The sequence below is a fragment of the Sciurus vulgaris genome (genome assembly GCF_902686455.1).
Source record: "Sciurus vulgaris genome assembly, chromosome: 7".
NCBI lineage: Eukaryota > Metazoa > Chordata > Mammalia > Rodentia > Sciuridae > Sciurus > Sciurus vulgaris.
This window is the reverse complement of record NC_136467.1, coordinates 51,018,740-51,034,044: the sequence shown is the minus strand read 5'-3', so window position 1 is coordinate 51,034,044 and position 15,305 is coordinate 51,018,740. Positions and strand designations below refer to the sequence as shown.

Here is a 15,305-nt window from a genome sequence, read left to right as displayed (position 1 = left end):
AAAGGGTGTCAAATATTTTTTTTACTGTCTCCTGTAGTCTCTTCTGACAAATTGAATGAACCTTTTGATTATATTAGTAAAAATAAGATAAAGTGAAAGTGACATTATTTTCAAAAATCAATGACAATGTCTAAACTACTACAATTCTTTGTTGTGCTTTATTGTTGTATGTTCTCAAAACAATTGCAAAAATATGGACTTTGTAAGTGAAAAGTATCAGTTTTTGTTTTTGTTTTCACCATCTGGTGAAAAGAATACAAAATTAGATGCAGAGAAAATTATTACCTATTTTATTCAATTAATGGTCACTATAGAGTTTGAATTCACTAAAGTACTCAGGATATTTAAAACCACAGGGGAAAATGAAAACAAAAGCACAGGAGACCAGCTAAGGGAACCAAGTGTTAGGGTGAGAAAATTCAATACTAAGAACATAAAAAAAAAAAAAAAAAAAAAAAAGTTAGGTCAACATAATCAGGAAGAAAATTCTGTTTACCAATTGTCCCTGTCTCCTCTCTCCCCTCTTAGGGGACATTTTGATGCAAAATGGTGCTGATGCAACTGTTGCTGTAATTGAGTCAGACAAACACACAGGACTGTGAAAGGGCAGGGAGAAGTTCAGGTCAGGGCTCTCTCTTCAGCGAAAAGGGAGATGTTCCACAACCCCCTTGAAATCCGTTCCTTTTTAAGAGAAGGAAAAAAGCTGGTGGAGAGCTGGCTTCCTAAATGGGATTTAAAAGATGTAATGTCTTGAAGAAGTTCTTCATTCTTCCCTCTGTAAAGTATGTTCAATGGGCTAAACAAAAAATTTGTAATTACTAGTGCTTGAACAAGTGAACAATTTAAACCATTACAGGAAAAGGAGGTTAATAAATTATCACTCAATGACCCAAACTTATTGGCTGCCTAGAAATTATAGGGACAGATTATAAAGAGCCTTGGAAGTTAGACATGGCAGGTTAGATGCTAGGGAGCTAAAAGTCCATTTTTCACCTGGGGAAGTACAGGAACAATCTGTGTTCTGGAGAGAGGAGGAAAGATCCAGGAAGTAATTTACTCAGAAAGTATCAAGAACCTTAACTTTGTTAGTCCTGGGAAGGGAGAGAATATGAAAGATGTTTGAAGGGAAAAAAAAATCATCTGGACAGGATGATCCATGAGGTCCTCAGAGTTGTAACAAATCGTACAGTAAAAATTCCAGTCCTCTTTTTGCAACTCAATTATTTTTAGATCTGATCAAGTTTAATCCATAGGCTTTGGTCGGGGAGTAACAGGTATATATTTGATGTATTTTGTCACTGAGTGGAGCTCTCTCTCTGCTTCCTGGTACTATGTTCCCAGATGCTGAAGCAAATGAAAGTGTATGTCCTTCCCAGGCATCCCAGCACACGGCCTAACAGTGCTGAGGGCCGTGAAAAGTCTACCAAACATAAGGGAGCCTTGCAGAGGGTCAGGCTCAGTAGTGGCTTATGAAAAACTTTCAATTTACTGACTTCACAAATAACTTCCAAAGATTAATATATCATCTTTAAAAACTACATTATCATTTGAAATAAAAGAAAATGTTTAATATAATTCTATACTTTAATTTCTAGAACCTTAGAATACTTCAAATACCTCAGTTTAGTCAGACATTTAATTTCCTTTTTAATATCAGAAAGTATTTATAATTTTCAAATAACAATGAAAAATTACCCTTTGATGGTTCCTATGCCATCATGCTGGCCTCTGCATTTCTCCCTGTGAATTTCTACTCTCACTTGTGGCGAGCCAGTCACAAACATAGTAATTAGACAATGGGAAAGAGACTAGGAAACTCTACAAGATCAGGAACCAGGTACTTTTAGTGAAAACTTTGATTGCTTTTCTTTATTCACCCACCTGTTATCTCTAAGAACAAAGTTGGGCAGGGAATTACACCTGTATCCCCTCCCCATTCAGTTTCCCCAAAAGCTTATATGAGAAATCCAAAGCCTGTCCCTGAAGGAAAGCATTACAAATTCTGAGAAATGCTACTATAGATAAGCTTTGATTCAGAATTTTTGCAAAAGACTTTTTAATATTTTTCCTGATTTTTGTATACCTTTCTCTAATCCACAGTGTATCCTACTTTTTGATTATCTTTTCAAATATAAAATATCTTGCTAATTCAATTGGTACACCTGAAGAGTAGTGAGTAATCTATACTTGAGTTTGCAGTGGTTTTGCAAAGATTGCCTTTGTATCTGGAAGAGCTCCAACATTCCAGAAACTTCACTCTTATTATAGATGTGTTAGACTTTGATTCTTCAGATCAGATAAGCAGTGACTGTGATGTTTCCTAATTATGAAGGCAGCTTCCTATGTGAGAGCTACTGGATAGCTAAAGTTCACTAAAATGAAATCTAAAGTTAGAGAGTTAAGTTTTGATACTGTTATGATTTAGATATAAGGTGTCACCCAAAAGCTCTTGTGTGAAACAATGCAAGAAGGTTTAGAGGTGAAATGATTTGATTATGAGATCTAAACCTAATCAGTGCATGCATCCACTGATGTTGATTAACTGGATGGTAACTCTAGGCTGGTGGGATGTGCTGGAGGAGAGGGGTCCCTGGGGACTTGCCACTAGGGTATATATTTTGTCCTTGTTGAGTAGACCCTCTCTGCTTCCTGGTGCCATGTTCCCAGCTGCTTTCATCCACCATACCCTTCTGTCTTGTTCTGCCTCCCCTCCAGCCCAGAGCAGTGCAGCCAGTCAATGATGGACTGAGACCATGAGAACCCAAATATTCTTGTCAGGTCTTTTGGTCTCAGTAGTAAAAAAGCTGACTAAAATCAATTTTTAAAAATTAATAAAATTCCTCCTATATATAAGGTTCTCTGCTTATTACAATCATTTAGGTTCCTAATAAGGAAGTGTAGAAGCCAGAGAGCTCTCAATGAATAATGACTAACACCTTGTTGAATTTTACTTTTCCTACCTGTTTGAACATCAGTTTCTGAATCCGTAAGATGGGGATGATGATACAAGGCCAGGGGGTCATTGTAAAGGTGAAATACAAGCCTCACATGACTCTCACATACTACAGTGCCTGGTACAGTAGGTCCACCTCGCTTCCTCCTGTAATGGTACAATCAAAAGTTTATATTCAAGAGGAACTTCTGATACACTGATTAAGCATCACTGGGAATTATCAAACTCGAATGGGCACTCACTATTGCTCTAAAGTCTTACCATACCCCAAAGTCTCAATCTTACGCCTTCCAATCATTATTCCGTCCTGACTATAATCTAATCAAACTCCAACTCTCTTTTCTCAACCTCATTCATATCTGATGACTTCAAGGGCAAATAGAAACCCTCACAGGGGAACTCCCTCAACTTCTCACCAGGAAATCAGTAGTCATCCTCTTCTCCCATTACCAAAAAGGAGTCAGAACTCTTTTAAAAGCCAGTTTCTCATAGCATGTTCCCCATGTCCCCACTGACCCTGCCTTCTCAGGGACTTCAATCCATTCTCTATTCTGTTTTTCTCTCACATCTATGTTTTCCTTTCTTCTGTATTAATTTTCAAATCAGTCATCCTTGCTCTAAAAGCTTCCATCTGAGACAATAGCAACAGCAACAAAAACATTAGCGAGCACTAGCCTTCTTCAGCTACCGCCCTCTCTCTCTAAACCCTTTACTCTATCAGGCCTCATAAAGAGGAGACTATCTCCATTTACTTCTCAGCAAATTAAATCATAAAGACACTTCTACTCTCAGCATATAAAAACTTCTCTGGAACTTGCAATCATAACTTCTATACTGCAACACCCCATGAAAATTTTCAGTCTTTATTTGTCCATTCCATAGCATTTGACAAAACTAACCACTCCTCCTTTTCTTTTGGGGGTGGGTACCAGGGATTGAACTCAGGGACACTTGACCACTGAGCCACATCCCCAGCCCTATTCTGTATTTTATTTAGAGACAGGATCTCACTGAGTTGCTTAGCGCCTCCCTTTGCGAAGGCTGGCTTTGAACTCCTGATTCTCTTGCCTCAGCCTCCTGAGTTGTTAGAATTACAAGCATGTGCCACACCTCCTTGAAATGTTGTCTTCCTGATTTTCTTATTGTTGCACTTTTCTGTTTTTCTGTCTGCTCCTTAAGAGTTTCTTTTCAAATGCAGTCTGTCTGTAAAAATAAAATTTTTAAAAAATTAAAATTAATTGAAAAAAGAGTTCCTTTTCAGGCATCTTTACTATCTACCCAGCTTCTTAAAGCAGAAGTTACTGGAGCAGTTCTAGACTGCATATTCCTATGGCCTGATTTCTGAAACAATTGCATGTGTAATGATCTATATTTACATTTTAAACCATTTTGGAATTCCAGATTCCAGATTCTCATATGATCTGTGCATTTAAGTTTTCTACTAGTATTTTTTTAGACCCATCAAAAGACATCCAAACTGATCCCTTGTGGTCCATGCCCATGTTAAACACTTCTCTCTTTTGAGGCTTTACTATTGTGTCACTTAACCCTCTTTACCTGGCTAATGCCTATTCATCCTCCAGATTTCTACTTAAACACCATTCTTTTGAAAAGACCTTCTTTAACCCTCCTAATTAAATTATACTACTGTATAGCATACCATGTTTTCTTTCAGAGCACATGTAACTACGTAAGATTATATTTCTATTTGTGACCTTGTTAATTCTTTTGTTTTCCTGTCCTGCTAGGTTAGAAGCATTTGAGTAGGCTACATTCATTAATTCCCTCACCTTTTAAAATTTGTTCAGTGTTTTCTTCTCCATCAGGCCTTTTCTGACAGAGAATTTCTCCCTTACTTTAGTTTATTCCCCTCTCAAAACACTTAGAGCCTTTTAACATTGCTCATAATTTACTTATATTTATTAACTTGTTTTTCTCCCCATCTTAGAATGTATGCTCCATAAAGATTTCTTGTCTGTTTTGTTCATTGATATATCCCACCTGCCTAGCATACACTAAGAGTTCAATAAATATTTGTTGAACTATGAGGGGTAGTGTCTGTTTTGCTTCCCACTATTCTAAACTAATCAATTTCCATAGCGTTCAAGGTCAGGTGATATAAAATCTACAGTAAGTTGAAGGATGGAGCACAGTGGGATCCCATGTATTGTGAATGCATGAATGTTGCATGAGTGTTTGCAGATGAAAAAGACATAATTAATTTAGAATCTAGAAAGTAATCCCTGTGAATTTTTTTCCCCCAGCACAACCTTGTTTTTTCACTCTTACTCTTCACATTTTAAGTTTTAAGAAAATACAATGTTAAGCTGAAGAGGAAAGGCCACATTCATATCAGGTATAAATTGATGACTAAGCCCTCTTCCTGCCACTTATCAGGAGATTAATAAATAGTTTAGGAATGAATGACTGATCTACAGAGTGAATCTGTGCCATCAAGGGAAAGGCTAGGCGACAGTGCAGTGGTGGAAGCAGGTAGGACCTGTAATCATGGAAAGGGTGAGCTCTGTTCACCGCTCTGCCATCAGAGCAATCTGGCAACTTTCCTGGGCCTATTGCTTCATCTGGTAAATGAGAGAAAGAAGCCAGACGATAGAGTTCACTTCAACTAGATGATGTACAAAAGATAAGCTCCGTGAGCCTAGGAACTGCCTCTGTCTTGTTCACTGGTATGAAAAGCCCCATATCAGCGTGTTCAGCAACACAGTAGGCCCTCAGGATCTTATGAATTAATCCGTAAAATTCTTCTCAAGTGTTAAGATCTTACGGAAAAACGTATTTAAGATTTCCTAAATAAATTGTTGGTTTTCTAGAGAAAACCATATACAGATTATTGTCATCTTCGAAATATTCTACGTGGGGGTAAAGAGAGTACGACTAAGGAATAAAATGCCTGTTTCTTCCTAATGAGTTGGTTTCAGACGCCAATTTTATATTTTCGCTCTGACCTCTTGGGTTCTTTAATCATATTTATACAAACGCCTTTGGCGATTTACTTGAAACCTTTAACTCTGCAAGTGAGGACGCCCAACTCCTGAGATTTGTATTGTAGTACAACTCCCTACCGGTTCCAGTCTTGTTGGCGTTCCTACCCTGCCAACTTGTAGTTCAGAAGAAGAGCGCTCTCTTCCCATTTGCCAGCCCTCCTTCCCTCTCCCAACCTCCGCCTACACCTCCTTCCCGATCAGAGGAAGATTTGCCTCGGTGGGCCCGGCTCTGAGAGAGGTTGGGAGAAGAAGATCCGGCGCCCGGCGCTCTCCGGCAGCTGCCCCACACTCCCTCCCCAAGCCAGTTACTGGGGACATCGACTTTCCAACTATGCTGAAAATGCACTTTCATATCGAAAGCAAATCATCTCCTCTGCAGTAAACTAGGGACCGCTAGTGAATATGTGTGTTTACGCTCGCTTTCTTGCCCCGGAGCTGCTGAGGGAATTGATTGGTTCGCTCGCGCCCCTGACTCTCCGGGAGGCCAAGCCCCCCTCTCGCCCCGCCCGGACCCCGCCCCCTCGCGCGGCCATCTGCTTGGCAGTCTGTCCCCCAGTCTCTCACCCGGCCCCTTTTACCCCTCCATTACTCTGCCACCTCCTCTTCTCCCCACCGCCCCCATCCCCAGCGCCGGCTCCGCCCCTTCCCCCTCCCCCCGCCCCAGGCTCAGAATCTCCCCGGGCCGTTGCCCGGGAAACGAGCCGATACCAGGCAAATAGGCATTCGAGAAAGAAAAGGGGGGAAAGCTACTCGGCATCCTGGTAACAAAGGAGCAATAAAAGCAGCCCCCAAATGGAGACTAAGGACGCGTCTGGGAGAAAATTCGAAAGCGAGCTAGCAATCACCCCAACTTAAAACGGGGAGGGGGATGGAGAGGAAGGGGCACGTTTCACGTTGGGGGAGGGGGACATACACAACCTTAAATGAGCATTTGAGAATCTCTTGGATGATGGCTTTTCAAGTTGGAACTCTGCTAATACACGGGATTCGAGTCCATCCTGGCGGCTGGGGACTTGGGCCAAGCCAGCAGGCTCCCTTAAGGGTGATGATAACACGTTTGTTGGCAAGATGCATTTCTACGGAAACGTCTCTACATCCGTTCTTTGGAATATGACTTCGTGATTGAATAAGGCACCTGAAGGAACTGGACAGTGAGAAAATGAAGCTTCACGTAAAGATGTTCAGCTTGGTTATTTTTTTAAAAGCAACACTTGAACAAAGATTTATTGGCTAAAACCAACTGTCTTTTTCACTGAGAGTGTGACCTATTTCCCTACAATGAGCAGAAAATAAAGCTGTTTGAGAATTCAGAGCCAGCATCCAGAGAAATGAACCATTCCCTCGACTGCTTCTCACTTCCATAAGGGAAAGTTCATTCACATTACAGGATCACTAAAAGTAAACGAGAATAGATGGTTTGGCTTTTTCATGAGCAAAAATGTGTGTGGTAGAGGAATCCTTTTTAGGCTGTGTCCTGGAGCCCCACCTCCACTGTCCAGATACGTTAAATCAGTGCCTTTCACACACTAATAGCGTCTGGTGCCCGGCGAGTGAGGAGGCCAAGGGAGGTATCCTGTGTGTTCCATTATGAAGCTTTTCCTTTCTCCCAATTTAGACTTGGAGCGCCCAAGGTTCTTCTCGCTGTCTCTCAGAATGCAGGCAATTTCTTCTTAGAATTTTAATCCGGTTATTTAGAATTTCATCGCTGCTTCCTGCCTCCATTCCTTCCAGGAGCACACCCTCTATCGTTCACACACACACACACACACACACACACACACACACACACACACACACACACAAACGTTCGAAAAGGAGAGTCCCTTCGATGTTGGCAATAGGCTGAAAACGACCCATATTGACGCGAATAGCAGCATCCCAATTGTAAATATGAATTTGTGTACTAGGGGCTGGGTCTTACCTCACCACCGAGGAAAATTAATTGTATCGTTTCATAAAATGATCATAATGCAAGCAGTTTCGATCTTCTGTAAATGGTCCTTAATTTATATGGTGAAAAGTAATCACTAATTGGGAATGACCAGAAAGATGAATTTGATGAGCTCCGAAGGCCAGTCTCAAAAATATTTTATTTCATGCCAACGTGGGAGAGGGAAGGGAGTGTGTGGCTTCGGCTCTTTGCTGCTTTTGCATTTTCCACATCTGGCCTACAGACCTAATTCCAACTCGCGATCTCGTTTGATGAAATTCGATCGTCGTGGTTTAAATACCTTTCAATGTGGGACGATTTAACAATTGCTGCAGTTAAAAAAAACAAACCCTAAGCGCTATCTGTGAAACCCATATGGAACGCGGAGAAGGAAAACATGCTGCAAACACACAAATGCTACCCATTGTCTTTAACACTCGCACACACATACATATACATAAACACACGGGGAAAGGTGGGGGAGGGGAGCGAGTGGAGAGAGACAGACACGGATATAGACCGACCAGAGTCAGTGCTAGTCAAGTTAATGCTTTCTCCGCCCCCATCCACAAGTACCCCCCTCCCGCGTTAATTAATTCCAAACAAAGCAAGCCAATCAAGGGATGCATTATCATTTTCAAGCAGAGGGAGGCGAGAGGCATGTATTTTTTAATTGATTTATTTATTTGGAGGACATTAATTCTCGGTCTGAAGCTGATTTTCAAACCGTTTGCAAAGCGCGGCTCCATTGTTCGCCGGGCGCGCAAGCCCCGCCCCCTGCTTTGTGTGCGGCGCGCGGATTGGCCGGCGCGCACGGGGGCCGCGTCAGCGCCCGCGAGCCCATTCATCTGTGCACTTGGGCGTTGGACCCCGCATCTTATTAGCAACCAGGGAGATTTCTCCATTTTCCTCTTGTCTACAGTGCGGCTACAAATCTGGGATTTTTTTTTATTACTTCTTTAAAAAAAAAAAAAAAAAACTACACTTGGGCTCCTTTTTTTGTGCTCGACTTTTCCACCTTTTTTCCTCCCTCCTGCGCGGCTGCTTTTTGATCTCTTCGACTAAAATTTTTTTATCGGAGTATATTTAATCGGTTCTGTTCTGTCCTCCTCACCACCCCCACCCCCTCCCTCCGGTGTGTGTGCCGCTGCTGCCGTTGCCGCTGCTGCCGCCGCTGTTGCTGCTCGTCCCGTCGTTACACCAACCCAAGGCTCTTTGTTTCCCCTCTTGGATCTGTTGAGTTTCTTTGTTGAAGAAGCCAGCATGGGTGCCCAGTTCTCCAAGACCGCAGCGAAGGGAGAAGCCGCCGCGGAGAGGCCCGGGGAGGCGGCTGTGGCCTCCTCGCCTTCCAAAGCGAATGGGCAGGTAAATTCTACCTGTAGTTCTGGTCATTTCTTTGGTGTCTCTCTCTAGTCTCGAAGCTTCCCTTCCTTCTGTTCGCGCCCGAGGCGCATTCGGTGAAGAGCGTGGCCGGATTCTAGTCTGAAAGTTGAATGGAAAAGGATAGCCTAAATTGTCAATTTTTCATGGAGGGGTATCTCCACCCCCCTACCCCAAAGAAGTGGTTTCAGAGAATGCTGGTGAATTCTTGAGTAGATGGGAAGAAAAGAGTGATAAATCGTCTAAAATGGCGTGGTTGGGGGAATGGCAGAACGTGACGAGCTAGATGCTCCCCTTAAGCCAGGTTGCATTTGTATTTGGGGGCACAATGGTATTCGGGTAGCTTTCGTGTTTGTTGTTGAGACTGGGTCGCCTTCGAGATATCTGAACTGGTGGGGTGTGTGTGTGTGTGTGTGTGTGTGTGTGAGAGAGAGAGAGAGAGAGAGAGAGAGAGAGAGAGAGAGAGAGAAGGGAGAGAGAAGGGGGGGGGGGGGCGTAAGTGAGGATGGCGTTGGAAAAAGGCAAAAAGGCAAGGTTGTCTCATTGTATACTGAGGCGTCGTGCCCTGGGTTCTGGGTTCTTGGAAAGGTTGCTGACCGTAACTGTACAGAAGGCTTTCGGTAGATTTCCGTGGGGCATTCCCACTGTCTGAATCTTATTTGTAGCTGTCTTTGGAATTACACACCCATCTGACTTCCAAACGCTATCCCTGGGGTGGGAACATTCGGTGGATCTTTTAAGAACCTCTCCAGATGGTTTGTACGTTTTGGTTTGGATTGTTCGTATGCGTGGCGCTTCGGCCACCCGCGAGGGCCCGCCCCAGCGCTGCCGGGACCCAAGCAGATAGCCACGGTTGGGTGGGCTCGAGAGGTCGGCCATGGGTGGCTGCTTCACAAACACTGGGCACCACGCCTCTTTTCCTAGAGCGGAGACCGTGTTGCTTCGCCTGCTCTAACCTACTGGGCAAAGACGGACTCTGCCAATTGCTTTAAACCCGTTAAAAATGCAAAATGAACTGCCCTGGCTTTGCAGAATCATGGGCGAAGGTGGGTGTGGAAGCAGAGGCGAGACCTCAGAAATAATGGGTTTTCCCCACCCGTGTGGGTTTCAGCCCTACCAGGAGGCTGGGAGCCACCTGAGCTTTGTTTGCGGACTCTTGGGCTGCACGATCCCGGCTCGGGGGCGCCTCGGCCTGCGGGCAGGGCCCGACTGGGCAGGGCGGGGTGGCCGGGCGGCCCCGCCCCTCGTCGCCCGCCTGCGCCCAGCTCCGAGAGATGGAGGCGCAGCGCCCTCTGCCGTTCGCAAGGCCAAGGGCGCGTGCAGTGCCTTAGAGCACGCAGAGCCGGCGCTTCTGGCTGGAGTGCTGTGATCCCCTGGGGCGTTCTCGGTGTTTGGACCAGGCCTCTAGGGTTTAGGGCGAAAAGCGGATGTTGGACCTAGGCGCAGACCACCAGCCCTGGCTGTGCGCCTTCTTTCAAAGGACATTTGCTGTATCGAGCATTACTGGCTCCTTTTACAAAACCCGTGGGGCGAGGGCTGGAATAGTTATCCTTTCGCCTTCCACATTTCGGGCTTGATCCTTGGGACGTCTGCTGGATGTCGGGGCTCCTGCTGTGCTTTTAGGGCTCCCCAAATGGCGCTGACCCATTTCTTCGTCGGGGGGACTCTTGGCCGGGCCCCAACCCCGCCTCCCCATAACTGCGGGACTGAGGGACTCTGGAGCCAGAGATGCCCCAGGGAAACTGGTCTCTCCCGGCCAGGGGTGGGCGCAGGAACAGGGCTGCCCCGGCCGCTTCAGTGACACTCCCGCTTTCTCTGCCCCGCAGGAGAATGGCCACGTGAAAGTAAACGGGGACGCTTCGCCCGCAGCTGGGGAGCCGGGCGCCAAGGAGGAGCTGCAGGCCAACGGCAGCGCTCCGGCCGCGGACAAGGAGGAGCCCGCGGCCGCCGGGAGCGGGGCTGCGTCCCCTGCCCCGGCGGAGAAAGATGAGCCCGCCGCCGCCGCCCCCGAGGCGGGGGCCGGCCCCGCCGAGAAGGAGGTCGCCGCGGAAGGCGAGGCCGCTGAGCCCGGCTCGCCCACGGCCGCCGAGGGGGAGGCCGCGTCGGCCGCGTCCTCCACGTCTTCGCCCAAAGCCGAGGACGGGGCCACACCCTCGCCCAGCAACGAGACCCCGAAAAAAAAAAAGAAGCGCTTTTCCTTCAAGAAATCTTTCAAGCTGAGTGGCTTCTCCTTCAAGAAGAACAAGAAGGAGGCGGGAGAGGGCGGTGAGGCCGAGGGCGCAGCCAGTGCCACCTCCGAGGGCGGCAAGGACGAGGCCGCCGGAGGCGCCGCTGCAGCCGCCGCCGAGGCGGGCGCGGCCCCCGGGGAGCAGGCGGTGGCGCCGAGCGAGGAGGCCGCCGCGGGCGAAGAGGGGGCGGCAGGTGGCGACCCGCAGGAGGCCAAGCCAGAGGAGGCCGCGGTCGCGCCAGAGAAGCCGTCCGCCTGCGAGGAGCCCAAGGCCGCAGAGGAACCCAAGGCCGAAGAGAAGGCGGAGGAGGCTGGGGCCAGCGCTGCCGCCTGCGAGGCGCCCTCCGCCGCTGGGCCCGGCGCGCCCCCAGAGCAGGAGGCGGCGCCCGCGGAGGAGCCCGCGGCCGCCTGCGCCTCTTCTGCCTGCGCAGCCCCATCACAGGAGGCGCAGCCCGAGTGCAGTCCAGAAGCGCCCCCGGCAGAGGCGGCAGAGTAAGAGGGCAGGAGGTTATGAGATAATCGAAGAACTTTTCTCCCCCGTTTGTTTGTTGGAGTGGTGCCAGGTACTGGTTTTGGAGAACTTGTCTACAACCAGGGATTGATTTTAAAGATGTCTTTTCTTTCTCTCTCTTTTTTTTTTTTTTAACTTTTTTTTAGCAGCGATTTTTTTTTCCCCTTTCCCCACAGATCCCATCTCAAATCATTCTGTTACCACCATTCCAACTGGTCGAGGAGAGCTTAAAACACCTTCCTCTGCCTTGTTTCTTCTTTCTTTTTTCGTTTTTGCATCAGTATTAATGTTTTTTGCATACTTTGCATCTTTATTCAAAAATGTAAACTTTCTTTGTCAATCTATGGACATGCCCATATATGAAGGAGATGGGTGGGTCAAAAAGGGATATCAAATGAAGTGATAGGGGCCACAATAGAGAAAACGAAGTGGTGCATGACTTTGCCAAGATAATGTGCCACTAGAAATGATGTGTAAAGGCTTAGTCTTTTTTTTTTTTTTTTAAAGAAAAGTTATTACGATGTATTTTGTGAGGCAGGTTTACAACACTACAAGTCTTGATTAAGAAGGAAAGAAAAAAACACCGATACCCAGATTTAAAAAAAAAAGATCATAGTCTTAGGAGTTCATTTAAACCATAGGAACTTTTCACTTATCTCATGTTAGCTGTACCAGTCAGTGATTAAGTAGAACTACAAGTTGTATAGGCTTTATTGTTTATTGCTGGTTTATGACCTTAATAAAGTGTAATTATGTATTACCAGCAGGGTGTTTTTAACTGTGACTATTGTATAAAAACAAATCTTGATATCCAGAAGCACATGAAGTTTGCAACTTTCCACCCTGCCCATTTTTGTAAAACTGCAGTCATCTTGGACCTTTTAAACACAAATTTTAAACTCAACCAAGCTGTGATAAGTGGAATGGTTACTGTTTATACTGTGGTATGTTTTTGATTACAGCAGACAATGCTTTCTTTTCCAGTTGTCTTTGAGAATAAAGGAAAAAAAAAAAAACTTCAGATGCAATGGTTTTGTGTAGCATCTTGTCTATCATGTTTTGTAAATACTGGAGAAGCTTTGACCAATTTGACTTAGAGATGGAATGTAACTTTGCTTACAAAAATTGCTATTAAACTCCTGCTTAAGGTGTTCTAATTTTCTGTGAGCACACTAAAAGCGAAAAATAAATGTGAATAAAATGTACAAATTTGTTGTGTTTCTTTATGTTCTGATAATACTGAGGCTTCTAGGATGTTCTGATGATACTGAGACTTCTAGGTCTTACAATTTTTAAAAAGATTTTGCATGCCATCAAGAGTAAATTTGGTTGTGAATTTTAATCTGAAGTTTTTCAAGCTCTGAAATCCATAATCAGCAGTGTTTGATTACATATATAGGAAGATCTTATAACATTCCATGTTCAATCTGTTACCACTTATCTGCATTTAGTTTTCATTTAAAAATTGAACATAACTTTTTATTGTAGCTATATAGCATGTCAGATTAAGTCATTTAGAACAAAAGTGATGTGACCCTAAGACTATTTAAATGTCTTATGAGAATATTTCATAAAACCGTTTTCTTGTCATACAGGTCCAGAAACTTAAATTTTACAAAATGAGTGAATCTATTGAATCAACCACAGTTGGGTCATGAAAAGTGGCCAAATGTGTTTCAAAAGTTGATGGTGTATTACCTGCCATTGTAATTGCTTAGCAGTTGGCTAATTTCCAAATTATTGCTTAGATTATGTTGTACCTTAAGAAAACAGGCTTATGTAATGAAGTAATGGTGTCAAATGGACAACATTGTCAGTTTATGGGCCTTTAGCATAGTTGCAAACTTTTTTTTTTTTTTTTTTTTAACAAAATGAAAGTGTATTAGCAGCTTATTACTCAAAAGAAATGATACTCTTTATGTATTAATTCTTCCTAGTTTACCTCTCTGCTCTTCGGCACTCCATAACTGGATATTTTTTCCTTCACTGGACCCTATACTGAATTAAATTTTAATATTTATCAAATACCATTGCTTTTTTAAATGCAGAATTGTTCATACACAGCTGTTCTGCTGGTTTGGGGCAGTTCGCAGTGATAGGGTTCATGAAAAACCAGTGAACTGCAATTGTTAACACCTGAATGCCAAAATCTTAATAGGAAAATAACAAATTAGCTTTTTGATATGCTCTTTTATTTGGAATAATGGGTCAAAAATAATGGTTCATGACTTCTCTGTACTAAACACCCTCCCCACTAATAAAGTCAAGTAACATTTGGAAGGGTGTATATTTTTAGGATTTCTTGATCTTGGAGGATGTTTGTAAGTTAAAAATCAAATCTGGTAACCAAAGGACTGATTTATGGGTCTTTCCCACCTTAACCAACTTTTTTGCAAATACCTAGTTGGCCAAGTACAGTGCCTGGCATGTAGTAGGACTCAGTTAAAAAAAAAAAAAGGATTTAAAAAAATAACTCCCAAAGTGAGTTGTCAAAAATACTGTGTAGAAACTATTATATATTGCTAGGTTTGTTCTTTTAACCGCTGGGATTTATTAAGATGCATTATTTTGATTTTAATCACTGCCTAAAACACTTTGGGTGGTATTGATGGAGCGATGGATTTTCCTCCAAGTGATTAAATGAAATTTGACATATCTTTTCATCCAAAGTTTTGTACATCATGTTGTTTTCTAATGGAAAAATGTTAATATGGCTTTTTTGTACTACTAAAAAATAGCTTTGAGATTAAGGAAAAATAAATAATTCTTGTACAGTTCAGTATTGTCTATTAAATCTGTATTGGCAGTATGTATAATGGCATTTGCTATGGTTATAAAATACTTCCTCTGGATTATAATAATCATTTGGTCCAATTCCTATTGCTTGTAAAATAAAGTTTTACCAGTTGATATTATCAAGCCTGCTAAAATAGGATTTTTTATAAATTTTATTTTCTAAATGTAAATTTCTAGAGAAAAGTTTAAAATTTTAGGTGTTAACAGTGTTATCTATTGTTCAGTTAAAAGGATTTAGAGGATATGCTTTGCTATTGTACTTGAATATGAAATTATTGTACATTGAAGGTGAGTTATTTGTCCACAGGTCAATTTTAACTATAGAACTTGATAATTGACAAATGATGCAATTCATGTTTATATTTTTTCCTAATATGAATTAGAAAGAACAGAACTTTACAATTTAGGTTAAGATTTAGGGTAAGGTGCTCTTTGAACTCTTAGGTAGATTCTTGAATAGTAGTTGGAAAGGTAGTGTAATTTAATAGAGCCCAAGTTAAAAG

At 43.5% G+C, this 15,305-nt stretch overlaps 1 protein-coding gene across 1 annotated transcript; it reads left to right on the top strand.

Moving 5' to 3' along the window:
- Positions 1–8,731: 8,731 nt before the first annotated feature.
- On the top strand, positions 8,732–14,921 carry MARCKS (myristoylated alanine rich protein kinase C substrate). The gene is made up of 2 exons (XM_079148283.1): positions 8,732–9,253; positions 11,095–14,921. The coding sequence occupies exons 1-2, from the start codon at positions 9,152–9,154 to the stop codon at positions 11,989–11,991; spliced, it is 999 nt and encodes a 332-aa protein (XP_079004409.1). The 5' UTR covers positions 8,732–9,151; the 3' UTR covers positions 11,992–14,921.
- Positions 14,922–15,305: the final 384 nt, after the last annotated feature.

What these genes read in the sequence shown, in the direction of transcription:
- MARCKS (XM_079148283.1), top strand. Translation starts at nt 9,152, where the DNA reads ATGGGTGCCCAGTTCTCCAAGACCGCAGCGAAGGGAGAAGCCGCCGCG. An exon ending in CTTCCAAAGCGAATGGGCAG is followed by an intron (nt 9,254 to 11,094) that starts GTAAATTCTACC and finishes TCTGCCCCGCAG; the next exon opens with GAGAATGGCCACGTGAAAGT.